Source organism: Vipera berus (assembly GCF_964194415.1).
Source record: "Vipera berus genome assembly, chromosome: Z".
Taxonomy (NCBI): Eukaryota; Metazoa; Chordata; class Lepidosauria; order Squamata; family Viperidae; genus Vipera; species Vipera berus.
The window spans coordinates 110,099,596-110,112,986 of NC_138205.1; the positions used below are offsets into that span (position 1 = coordinate 110,099,596).

The following is a 13,391-nucleotide window of genomic DNA, read 5'->3' on the forward strand; positions in this document are numbered from 1 at the left end:
CAGTGAAATTCCTTTCCTAATAATTATTTTTAGAACTGGGTTGTAAATTATTTCTACGTTCCATTCTAAAAATGTCATTGTTTAGTCTCATTGTTTTCAGTAGAATGAGATGTAGCTACGGTAATTTGATATAGATTATAAATTTAGTTTATAATCATTATCAGAAATTTTGTATTACAGGTCTAATACAGTTTTATTCTTAGTGGTCATGTTTCTCATAGTTTACCAGAGGTATACCTAAAATATTTTTATTTTACTTAATTTTATTTGGTAATAAAATAATAAAATATGGTCATGTATATGGACTTTAGTTAATGTTTCTGCTTTTCTTGGTCTCAGTGTTATATTGCATTAAAGAGTATATATGTGTATGTGTATGTACATGAATGTGTATGTGTATGTACATGTATGTGTATGTGTATGGCATGACTAGTCATGCCGGCCACATGACCACGGAGATGTCCTCGGACAAGCGTTGGCTCTTCGGCTTTGAAACGGAGATGAGCACCGGCCCCTAGAGTCGGAAACGACTAGCACGCATGTGCGGGGGAACCTTTACCTTTACCTTTTATGTGTATGTACATTGGCTAATTTGAATCTGCCTTTATTATAGATTAAGCTACGTGGATCATGCAGAGGATCTGGCTTCCAAATTACTCCAGTGTTTCCCCAAAAACAGATTGTCAGCACAGGCAGCTTTGAGCCATGAGTACTTCAGTGATCTTCCTCCACGGCTATGGGATCTAACTGATAGTGAGTATACCAAAACACCTATGTAACAAAAAAGTTTTCTATATGAAAGAGTAGGAGAGAGAGAGGGAGGTGGGGGGGAGAGAGAGAGAGGAGGAAAAATTGGTTTTTGTCTTTCTCTGTCATTGAGCCTCTAAATAATTATCTTTATATTTGATTATGCATGTGATTAAGAAAATTATATGAGATGCCATAAAGAGAAAAGGGGGGGGGGGAATTTAAATTTACATATTTAGTGCTTTTTTACTTTATAGCCTGCAGTATTTTTAAGCAGCTTCAATATCCAAACAATACTCTAATGTTGGATTCTCAAACACTACTACTTTCCAAAATAACTAAGAAATGTAAAGCATAAATTAGGTTAATTTCTAAGATTATTCACTTATTTACTGAGATTGGTTTATTTTGCCTACCTGCCACCCCCAAAGTGAGATGAAATATTTGTTTTTGGTTTTTTTATACAAATTTTATTGATTTTCTGATATTACATTCACATATTTGAAAAGCAGTGTGGTGGCTGGGTAGTAGTACTTCAGTTACATACAGATATCATTAGTACAGATTTCAAATTGCTACCATAAATATTTTCTCTCCTTTTCCCTTCATATATACTGTCTATTTGTAAATTAAAAGACAAGTTTTATCCTATCCATCACATAGCAAATAACTTTCTTACATATATCCATAGTTTTTAGTTTACACGTATTCTAATTGTTTTAACATATAATCTTTTAGACAATCAATGACCTAATAGATTTTTCAATTTTAATTTCCACTAACATTTAGATTTAACGTTTGATATTTATCATTCTCAAGATTTTTAGTATACTCCCAATTCATCTATCACCATTCCTCACAAAATCTAATATTCAAAATACACATCCCGTTTACTTAACTTCTCACCCTCTATGTCAACAAGTTAAGGATACAATATGATATCCTTCCTTTTTGCTAATTTTCAGTTGTTTTTTTAAGTAGTAATCAAAAATTTTATTTCAATATTTAATGCTTCCTCTCTTCCTCTTAATATCTGCTATCTCTTGTTTAAACTGATAATTTTCATTTTTAACATTCCATCTAGACTTTCATCAATAAGTTTTTAGCTTATCTACATTATTCACATTTACATGACCTTTCTGCACAAATCAATATTCAAATTAGCTATTAGTATTTATACTGCTAAATTTTAATGATCAATTTGTTTTCTTTAACTCAGTTCATAACAATGTCTTGTGTTCAACATATACATCTTACTCTGTTTCAGATTTCAATAAGATGGTCAAAACTCCATTCTTCTTGATTCTTATTCTGGCTTTTTTCCTTTGCCAGATCATCTTCCATGTCCTTGTTTTTGGGTCATCAAACCAATCTCCTTGTAATATCATGTATATTAATTGAAGGTTGTTGAGAGTGTGGTGGCGCATCAGCTTCCTCTGTTCCTGGAGGAAACTGATTATCTGGACCTGTACCAATCGGGTTTCAGGCCCGGATACAGCACGGAGACGGCATTGGTCGCGCTGGTGAATGATCTCTGGAGGGCTTGGGACAGGGGTTGTTCCTCTGTCCTGGTCCTATTAGATCTCTCAGCGGCTTTTGATACCATCGACCATGGTATCCTACTGCAGCGTCTCAGGGGGTTGGGAGTGGGAGGCACCGTTTTACGGTGGTTCTCCTCCTATCTCCTGGGCCGTTCGCAGTCGGTGTTGACGGGAGAGCAGAGATCCGCCCCGAGGCCTCTCATTTGTGGAGTTCCTCAGGGGTCGGTTCTCTCGCCCCTCCTGTTCAACATCTATATGAAGCCGCTGGGTGAGATCATTCGTGGTTTCGGGGTGGGGTATCATCAGTACGCTGACGATACCCAACTTTTTCTTTCCACCCCGAACCAACCCAGCGATGCCCTCGCCGTGATGTCCCGGTGCCTGGAGGCGGTCCAGGTCTGGATGGGGAGAAACAGGCTTCGTCTCAATCCCGCCAAGACTGAGTGGCTGTGCATATCGGCATCTCGGGTCAACCAGACTATTCCATCTCTAACGATGGGGGGGTGAGGTGTTACCCCCCGTTGATAGGGCTCGCAACTTGGGCATCCTCCTGGATTCACAACTCAATTTTGAAGATCATATAGGAGCCGTGACCAGGGGGGCTTTTGCCCAGGTTCGCCTGGTGCGCCAGTTGCGACCCTATCTGGACCGAGATGCCCTACGCACAGTCACTCATGCGCTCATGACCTCCCGTTTAGACTACTGCAACGCTCTCTACATGGGGCTGCCCTTGAGGACCACTCGGAGGCTTCAGCTGGTGCAGAATGCGGCCGTGCGAGTTGTGATGGGGGTTTCCCGATACTCCCATGTAACACCTCTACTCCGTGAGCTGCATTGGCTTCCGGTTGCCCTCCAGGTGAGATTCAAGGTGCTGGTGATGACCTATAAAGCCCTAAATGGCTTGGGTCCGGGATATCTGAGGGAACACCTGCTGCCGGCATCAAGTTCCCTTCGTCCAGTGCGCTCCCACAGAGAGGGTCTTCTCAGGGTGCCACCGGTAAGAGATTGACGGCGGGTAACACCCAGGGATAGGGCCTTCTCAGTGGGGGCGCCTGCCCTTTGGAACCAGCTGCCAGTGGAGCTGAGGACTGCCCCCGACCTCCGTTCATTCCGCCGGGGCCTGAAGACCTGGCTCTTCGAGCTCTCTGGCCCAGGCTGAGGATTAAATTTATTTTAACTGGGGTTTTATTTATGCAGGGACAAATATATTTTTTTTAAATTTGTTTTTAACTTTTGTATCTTGGTTTTTTAATCACCCTGTAAACCGCCCTGAGTCCTTCGGGAAAGGGGGGTATATAAATGTAATAAAATAAATAAATAAATAAATAAATATTGGCAAAACCATCCGATTGCCATTTTTTGAGACGACTTGTAGGTCTAGTGGGTCGTGTCTTTATTCTGCCATATCGATGTAGTTGTTCTGAATTGTTTGTCTTTTCATCCAACTATTCTTTTTCTAGATCCTCTAGTTCCTTCTGACTTGTATAAGAAACCTTTTCCTTTTTCCAGGTTGTCAATGTCTTTTCTGGATTTTCAAATATCAATATTTGTTTAATAGTAGATTCTTCTGTCATGGTACTTGAATGTTTCTTTTTTTCTATTGTATTTTGTATAGATGGTTCTTTAATTTTGGTCAAAGTTTGGGCTTTCATATCTGGGCTGTCTTCTTGTTCCTTCACATAAACTCTTAGTATTTCATTGGTTGTGGTTGGAATTTGGATTATTGTTTTTAACATAGCAAGAGTTTGTTGATCTTCATCTATAAATAAATTTTGTTCCTGGTCTTCTTCCATGTTGGTATTTTAAACTAAAGGCTTTACACTTAGAAAATCCAAAAGGGAAAAAAAGTTTTTTTTTCTAGGTAGGGAACACAGAGCCTTTCACAGCTGTTGTTTCAAAATTCTCAAGGTTATGTATCTTATCTATTTCCCTGGGCAGTCAGCCAGGCCCCTTTTAAAGTTTCCCTTTTGAGTCCCAAAGTTATTTTAATCTTTTCAGTTTTTCTTTTTTTATATAAGAAAAAACCCAGATTTCCAACAGAAGTAGACAATGAAAAATAAAAAGTAAAAGATCTTTCAGTCCACATGCTTTGAGCCTTGGTGGAGCAGTGGGCTAATGCCTCCTTAAGTAACACCAGCTGCCTGCAATTAGTGCAGGTTCGTGTCCCACCAGGCTCAAGGTTGACTCAGCCTTCCATCCTTCCGAAGTAGGTAAAATGAGGACCCAGATTGTTGGGGGCAATAAGCTGACTTTGTAATAATGCCGCTTGGGGGGGGGGGCGAAAGCCCTAATAAGCAGGCATATACATAGAATGAAGGCTATTGCTAAGCACATTGATTTGTGCTTTAAATTGTAAGCCGCCCTGAGTCTTCGGAGAAGGGCAGGATATAAATGGGATTAAAGAAAAAAGAAGAAGTGAAGTTCCAATTGGGATTCAGTTATTTTTTCAACGTTTAATATTCCCCTGGGGAGGGCTAAAGTCCCCCTTCTCTCACCGCAGGGGAGAGAATGCTTAGCAGCTTAAGGAGGTACAGAAAATAATTAGAGTGTAAAAGAGGTAGATCTCGCCCAGTCCTTTCCGTGCTGCTTTAAGAGTTGCCTGGTGGAAAATGTGACTTCGGTTGTTCATAGCCTAGGGACAAGCCATAATGGCCGGTCCTTTTGTCTGCCGTTTTGGAGGGACCGCCAGGTACAACGGGAGAGTTGCGGCTCTCCCACGATCCAGTGAGCGCCCCTCCTTGCTGGTCACCTCTTCAGGGCGACTTTCGGCCCTTTTCAGCCCCCCCCCAGCGATGTGAAACTGGACAGGGGAGAGAGAGCAAGTCTCCCAGACGTCCATAGCGGCTGCATGACAAATCGGAAGTCTGAGATGGAATATTTGATGTAGGCCTGGACAATTGGTGCTTTGATTCCCTGGGGTGGTTTAGTCTGCAGAAGGGAGATCTGGGATGGTTCTTGAAAAGGACCTGGAAAAATTTGGTGTGGGGCAGCTAATCCTGGGCTGTGAGGACTTTGGGGGCTGGATGGGCTTACCAACAGTGTTTTCCTCTTGCAAATAGATTTTGGATCTGGCACCAGCCAAAATTCCAGGGGAGAGGAAGTGGGGTGACAGTTGTCATCCACAAGTTGTTGCTGGCTTTCAGAAGCTCTCTTTGCAGACCATTTGGGAAGTTTCTTGGTTGAAGTTAAGCTGTAAGGAATAGCCATTGGATTCCATTGCTGGGCTGGCAGTAGAAATCTTGATGCTGATACTAATCAGGGTTTACAATTTGCCAGCCTGATGATGTTGGCAGAAATCTGGGGCAGCTCAGGAATTTGTGGCAACTATGGCATCTGCCCCAAGTCATAAGAGGCTGAACATAAATTGGGAGCTGCACATTAGATCAGGTTTTTGTCTCAGGACAGTTGATCTGGAGGATATTGTCAGATCACTCAGTGGTTGCTTTTTGGCCTGGCAAGGGTGAGATGTTAAATCAGTTTGCATAGGGTGCCTGAAAGACATGGTTGGGTTTCAGAGGGAGCTTGGGATTTTCTCTGAAGATCTAGGTGGCAATTCTACCTGAAACTTTGATTACAACTGGAATAAGAGAGTGGCAGAAGGCCTAGACCAGGGGTCAGCAACCTGAAACAGTGAAAGAGCCACTCGGAACCGGTTCCCTCACAAAAGGAAAAACTGGGAGCCGCAAAAAATGTGTGCGCATGCGCGTACATGCGCACATGCGCAGAACAGGGTTTGACTGAAGAGTGGAGCCAAGGCGAGATATGCACCTAACCTGCATATTAGAATTGATTGGTTGAACTTTTTTAGTCCCACTTTTTTTTTTTTTTGGACTGCACATGGCAGAGGACTGGGAGCCGCAGGAGATGGCTGAAAGAGCCGCATGCGGCTCCGGAGCCGCGGGTTGCAGACCTGTGGCCTAGACCATATTGTCCATGTGGGGCCTTTCACACAGAACTAGGATGTGCTTTTGTTTTCTGATGCGAACTCTAGGAGATAAATCTAACTGAACTTAGGTAAGAATTCATATAAGGGCATAAATCAAGAGCAACAAAGCCACATATTTTTCCCTTTATTGTATCTGCCAATATCTGCTCAGTAGCAATTTTTGAATATGACCCACTCCCTGCTTTGGAGAGATGGATCACACGGCTAGCTGCAGGGCCATAATGCGGAATAATTTTACTATTTAATAAAATTGCTCAGATTTAATTTGATTTGGACATATAAAAAGCTAGAAAACTTTGTATTCAAATACACATACTGTTTCAGAGAATGTTAAAGATTAATATTCAACTGAGATCAGTCTTTTCTTGGGAGTTTTAAATACTTGGGAAAAATTCATGAACTTTTTTTGTATATGATAATGGCAGCAAGATTATCGCATGCACTTAAATAGAAAACTTGGCGTAAGGCACAATGGTTGATGTAGATGATGGAAATGTCTGAGGTGGTAAATTGACTTTCGATCAGATCCATGTTTATTGCTGAATATTTTGTATGAAACCCCTAGTGGACTTTTGCAGAAAAAAATAAATTTATGATTTGTGGCTTTAGAGAGTTCTGTTGTAACCATAGAATAAGTATGGTAAATACATAATTGTACTTAAAACTGGCATATACAAGGCATATGCAAAAAGTTATGTCAAAGAACACAAGGCAGACCCAAAAGAAGATAGACTACAACAATATCAGTTAACAATGTTTGAGGTCGCCAGAAGAATAAGAACTTTGTATCAACACTCTAAGCTGTAAGTAAGAGGAAGTAAAGAAGAAGAAGATTTAAAACCGCTGTAAAAGAAAATTGGAAGCCATTTCCTTGTATTTTTTTCTCTTTTTCTGTTTTTCCTTTTCTTGTATTTTTAATTTTTGAGTAGGTAGGTAGATAGATAGATAGATAGATAGATAGATAGATAGATACATACATACATACATACATACATACATACATACATACAAATGTGTGTGTGTGTGTGCGCGCACACACATATATATATCTCCTTAATTGTTCTAAAAACCTGAGTCCCAGGTATACTCATTTAATATCTGCTAAAACCACTGATCTGCTGGACAAAAAAACCCCTTTATTAATAACTAAGCTTTCGTCAAACCACTGTTGACGTTGTCAAAGTATGAGCTAGTATCTAGAGGCGCTTGTTCTTATAGCTGTTTAGATGTTAACGATCTAGTCATCGAGCGGTCACAGGGCTACCTGCCCCTTCCTCTCCCGTAGTTAACTGTATTGATGCTGGTTCTGCTGTGCTGGCCGGCATCCGCTTCGATTTTGCCATTTTCCCTCCTCCCGCCTGCCGGTCACGTCCATCCTGCAGCTTGCGGCTGTCCGGCATCGTTGCTGGATCACTCCTCCTGCTGTCCCACCCACCTGTGCTGTCAGTATGCTGTGCAGCTGCGCCAATTGGTGGTCCTCCGCCATGTGCATCGCACCGGTCACATTGGCTTGTTGTCTTTCCCTTGATCTTGTGGTGGGTCCAGTTCGTACTTCCATATCTCCATTTGTTGTGACACCCTGCCATTCCATGGGTAAGCAACCCAGATCTTTCATCCTCCTATTCATCCGGAAGGGAGGTGGTCGACGGTTTGTTTGCTCTAATTCCCTGTGCGACTGTTCGTGCTGTTTCAGCAATTGAAATGCTGGTAGTAATTCCACGTTCTGATTAATAAGAGTTTTGATCAGATAGCCAGGCCTCTTTTAATAGGTGGTCACCCTTTGTGGGATCTTGGGCAATGACTTCAACACCTGCAAAATTAAATGTATGATCGTTCTCACCTATGTGTGCCCACACCTGAGAACTATTGGTGTGACGCTTCCATATATTAATGGAATATCTGAGCCGGCTGCACGGATACTCACAACCCATGATATCAATGTAGCGAACAAACACAGCCAGACCCTGCGCACAAGAATAATGTGCCCAAAGGAACCTGTATCCGAAGGCGACATGTCATCCAGAGTCTATTGAATTAACTGCAACGATTGCCAGTGCAATTATGTTGGGGAAACTGCGAAAAGCCTCCAGGCTAGAGTCCTAAAGTCCACAAGCATGAACTAGCGGTCAGGCAGAACGAACAATGGGGTATGTGTGTGTGTATGTATGTATGTTTGTATGCATGTATGTACATTATATATATATATATATATATATATATATATATATATATACACACACACACACACATATATACATATACACACAAACACACACACGTATGTATGTATGTATGTATTTGTTGTTAGTTGTTAGGTTAGTCGTGTCCAGCCTATCGCGACCCCATAGACAACGTTCCTCCAGGCCTTCCTGTCCTCTACCATCTTCTGGAGTCCATTTAAGCTTACACCTACTGCTTAAGTGACTCCATCCAGCCACCTCAATCTCCTTCCTTCTCATTAGGTAGCCAAAGTATTTGAATTTCAACTTTAGGATCTGGCCTTCTAAAGAGCAGTCAGGGTTGATCTCTTTTAGGCCTGACCGGACTCACAGGGGTCTTCTCCAGCACCATAGTTCAAAGGCCTCAATTCTTTGGCGCTCAGCCTTTCTTATGGTCCAGCTTTCACAGCCATACATTGCAACTGGCAAAACCATGGCCTTGACTATACACACTTCTGTTGGCAGGGTGACATCTCTGTTTTTTAGTATGCTGTCTAGATTTGCCATGGCTTTCCTCCCCAAGAACAAGCGTCTTTTAATTTCTTGGCTGCAGTCCCCATCTGCGGTGATCTTGGAGCCCAGGAAAATAAAATCTGTCACTACTTCCATTTCTTCTTGAAATAGCCATACCGGTCTGCTGCCTGGGGATAGCCCTAGATTGGGGCTGATACAGGCAAAAGCTTTCTTCTTCCCATATTTGTGCCAACTGGGTGCATCAGAAAAAAACACTTAAGACATATACATACACATGTGTGTGTGTGTGTGTGTGTGTGTGTGTGTGTGTGTGTGTGTGTGTAGCATTTTGCAGGCAGATGTAGTTACAACAAACTGTGTGTATATAGTAAATTTTACTGACAAAGCTCCTAGATTGGGTCTGAAAGGCTGATTTCTGTCCCATATTTGGGTAGACCGGGTGCTCTGTCAGACACTTAAATTTTTCCTCCCTGGTTTTAGCTGACAAAAAGCGAGGAGAACCTGTGGCCTAGAGGTTAATTCAGCTGCCTAATATGCAATGCAGCCCGGGCTCGAATCTCAGAAGGGTATGGCAAGCTGATGAGAACTAAATAGCTCGAAATTGCTATTCTAGTCTCCCTTTAACTCTTTGTCATACACACACACATACATATGTGCATACTTATATTTTGAAGGCAGAAGGAGAAGGGTACGCACAAGATGAGATGGTTAGATAATCAATACAGTGGGCATGGGTTTGGTTAGAGTCCAGGTGACAGTGGAGGAAAGGTGACTTGAGAGGTGGTCTTTTCAGCTTTGAAGGAAGCTGCAGTGCACCATATCTTAACAGACCATTACTGGACTTAGCCATCCTGGACAGTTTCTTTCTAATCTTCCCTTTTTTAAGGAAGTTGCTGGAGAGGGTGGTCAGGCTTGAGCTCTAGAGCTCAAGAGTTGCTTTACTCCGACTAATATACTTTGTTATATACTTGTTTCATATGGTTTGTGCAGCCTTATCCATAATTTGAAATTTCCCCATAGCATAAAGCAATCAGATTGTTTTACAGTACCTCAATACCATTTAACATTCGGGGGGGGGGGAATGTTTATTTTTCGATTTAGTTAGTGTAAAAAACTTAACATATCTTAACATCTGAAATGTGAATGCTGGTACTTTTTTATTGTATTAGGATTTCAGTAGTTTATGGATCCCTATAGTACTTTTTTTCAGTTATATGGATTTATTATCAACTTACCACTTAGTTTATCAATTGGTGGTTACGTCCAGTCCTATCAGGACACTAAATACCAACACATTATCACTGTACAGCAGGCTGCCAACAGAGACAGTCTTCTCCTAGTCATTAACAAGTGCAATGTATGCAGAACACCAGAGGGGAATTAAAACCACAAAAAATACCTCAGGGTGGTATTTTTAATATGAGAATTTAATTTGTAATTTCACAGATTAAGAATTTTGGTTGCATTAATCCTTTTATCAGCTCACAGCAGGTTATTTGCAGAAGCATAACCATAAGGCGATATTCATTGGCCGAAACATGTCTTTGCATAACATTAAACATCAGGAGCAGTGAAACCTTTTGAAGGGTGAGAATAAAGATGAAAATCATTATATTTTTAGGCAAGGTTCTGCTAAATGCCTCCAGTAAATTTCTGAGTTTAGAAATACTGTTTCTGTCCATAGTAGATAATCATTACAAAGCATAAATCAAGACGCAAGAAAGGACAACCCCTATATTAAGTATTATAATTGTTTATATTTATTATGTATGCATTGATATTGCAAATGTAGTGAAAACAATTTATAAGATTATAGAAAATATTGATATGATAACTGATATGCTTTTCCATGTATCTGTAGATATTTCCTATTTAAATTATGTATTAATTTAAAATTTGTATCAATAGATATTTATGTAGTAAATCATATGCAACAAATCTAAAGCAATTACTGTATCTTATTAATTAAAAATATAAATATATAACTCAAGTTAAAAACTACTAATCTTGCTTACTAATTAAAAACATAGTGATTTTTTTTCAAATATTCAAGTATCTATGGTGAAAAGAATAAATTTATGCCCTGTAAACCGCCCTGAGTCCTATGGGAATAGGGCGGTATACAAATCCAATAAAATAAAATAAAATAAATAAATACTATTTTCTCTCTTTTAATTTCTCCATCTTCCTTATCTCTTTCTTTCATACACAGATCTTATGAAACCATTACAAGTGGGCAATTTTTATTTTCAGTAATAAAATAACATTTGTTTATTAAAATGTTGATATGTTAAATTATATAAGAAATTATTTTAATTATTCTCATGTGGAACTGCTAGCAGATTAATAATTTGAATGATATTAACTGGACTAATCTCTACTGGACGGTTTAAAATGTTTGGCTGTATATCTATGAAAGGTAGAAATAGGTAGAGAAGGAAAAACGGAGTTTTTGTTAAAAATGTGGGAAAGTATAGAGTTTTATGTTAGGCAAAGGTAATGGTCACCAGATAGCGTTCTAAAGCTTTCAATATGGACACTACTGCTGATCAACATTTTTTTTCTTTTTTATTATAATACAAAAGCTCCCACATTGTGTCTAGCTAGCTCATTGGAGTGTCTCAGAACTTTTTTTTACTTTCAGATAGGCATTTGTTTCTGTTAAATACAGTATATGAAACATAAAATCTAGGTTTAAAGTCTTTTGGGAAACCATCTTTCAAAAGTACTCTGCTTGGGAGCAAGTTAATGTGTTTGGACTTTGAGGAGGATTGTTTGGGAGAAAATTAATATACTGGGAGTATAGAATATCTGTAGAATAGTGTCACTCGGTAGTGATAGCTTTCAGCATGTAAGTTATAGGTAAGTAGTCAATGGTGAAGTTAATATCAATTGACTGCCCATTACAGGGAGGGGGGGGGGAAGGGAAAGAGAGACAGAAGGATTTTAAAATCAGAGCTTGAAGATATGGAAGAGAAAGCAGGAATAAAAGGACAAAGGGGTTATAAACAGCTATTTTGAATTATCTAAAGGAATATGAAACAAGCAAGTCTCACCTGAAATGAACATTGATGAAAGGTATAAGGGCACAATATATAGCATTAATACAGAGATATGTTGGAATCTAGAATCAATCGGAACACCCTATCAGACAGAATAAAGTTCCAAAGTGAAAAAATAATGAGAATGGAACTGGCAGAATTTAGATAGAAAGCCAATACCACCATTATCTTCAGAATGAATTCCATGGGAGATTGTGAAGATCTTGAAGAAGACAGCTTCAGTTTCACTTGGGGAAATAGCTGCAGAGTCGAAGAAAGCAAAAGATAACGAATTATGACTGGTATCTTGGTGAGACATTTCAGAGGAACCCTCTGAAAAAAAAAGTTAGGGGGCTGACAAAATGAGTTATAGGGATACAATTACTTATGAGGGTTGGTGTTATATTGATAGAAATGAGCATCAGATAAGTGACAGGTTCTTACAGCTCACTTTGGGAACTTATTTTCTGAAGTTTTTCAGTTGGATATTGTTTTGCTGTAGGCAAGCAATGACAGTAGGTCAAAATTGCAGTACTTGGAATCATGTGTTCTTAATTAGAGTCCTGATATAATTCATAACTTTTGTTTTATGGAAAATAATAATGATGAACAATTGGGGTTGATCTTTTTCAGCAGAACATTTCCCTCAGAATACTTGATCAAATTCTTATTTTTTAATATTTAAAATATTTAAAGAAAATTAGAATTTGAAAGGAATTTGACTTATACTAATCTATTGGCTTGAGTTTTGGCAAGTGCATTCACACCAAACAATTTGAAAAAGTTCTAGCCCTCATGAATGATTAGCATAGTAGTTCTGGTGATCTTTGCTGAGGATATCTGGGATTGTATCAGCTTCTTCATTTATTTCATTATATGCAGAAGCCCTAGAAAATTTTGTCTTGAAATATTGTTGTCACTAGTATTTTTAAGCTTTTTCTTCTTTTAAAATTCTTTATATAGAAGTTGGCCAAGAAAGCAGTTTATTTCTCCTTTCTAAAACAGTAATATGAAATATATTTTTCTTGACAGTGTCATCTATTTTTTCTGTATCAAATGTAAGACTGCAAGTGGAAGCTGGAGAAAGCACAAAAGCTTTTGGGAAAAACATTTATGGCAAAGGTCAATCACATGTAAAGCACTGAAGAGAATTTTAATTTCCTACTAATAATTGAGGTAAGCCTTACTAAAAAGTACTGTATTTGTTTTTAGTATTTTTTTCTATTCTGTCCTTGACATACAGTTTTTTTAAGTAAAACCCCTTTTCTTAATATACAAGTAAGATTTTTTTCTGCAAGTATTAGTTTTCTGCAAGCAGTGTTAATACATAAATAAAAGATGTGTAACATCATTTAGGACTAGGATCAAATCAACTTTAAGGCACAGATAAACAGTTTATAGACATAGTCTCTCTGTGTGTGTG

General features: G+C 39.2%; 1 protein-coding gene across 6 annotated transcripts in view; it reads left to right on the forward strand.

Annotated features, from left to right (window-relative positions):
* CDK14 (cyclin dependent kinase 14) overlaps nucleotides 1–13,391 on the forward strand; it is a 289,922-nt gene that overhangs the window by 210,782 nt on the left and 65,749 nt on the right. For all 6 annotated transcript variants that reach the window (XM_081344348.1, XM_081344350.1, XM_081344345.1 and 3 more), the window contains 2 exons: nucleotides 614–753; nucleotides 13,001–13,144. In XM_081344348.1, the coding sequence (XP_081200474.1) occupies nucleotides 614–753; nucleotides 13,001–13,113 (253 nt within the window). In that variant the 3' untranslated portion in view covers nucleotides 13,114–13,144. The remainder of the gene's footprint in view (nucleotides 1–613; nucleotides 754–13,000; nucleotides 13,145–13,391) is intronic.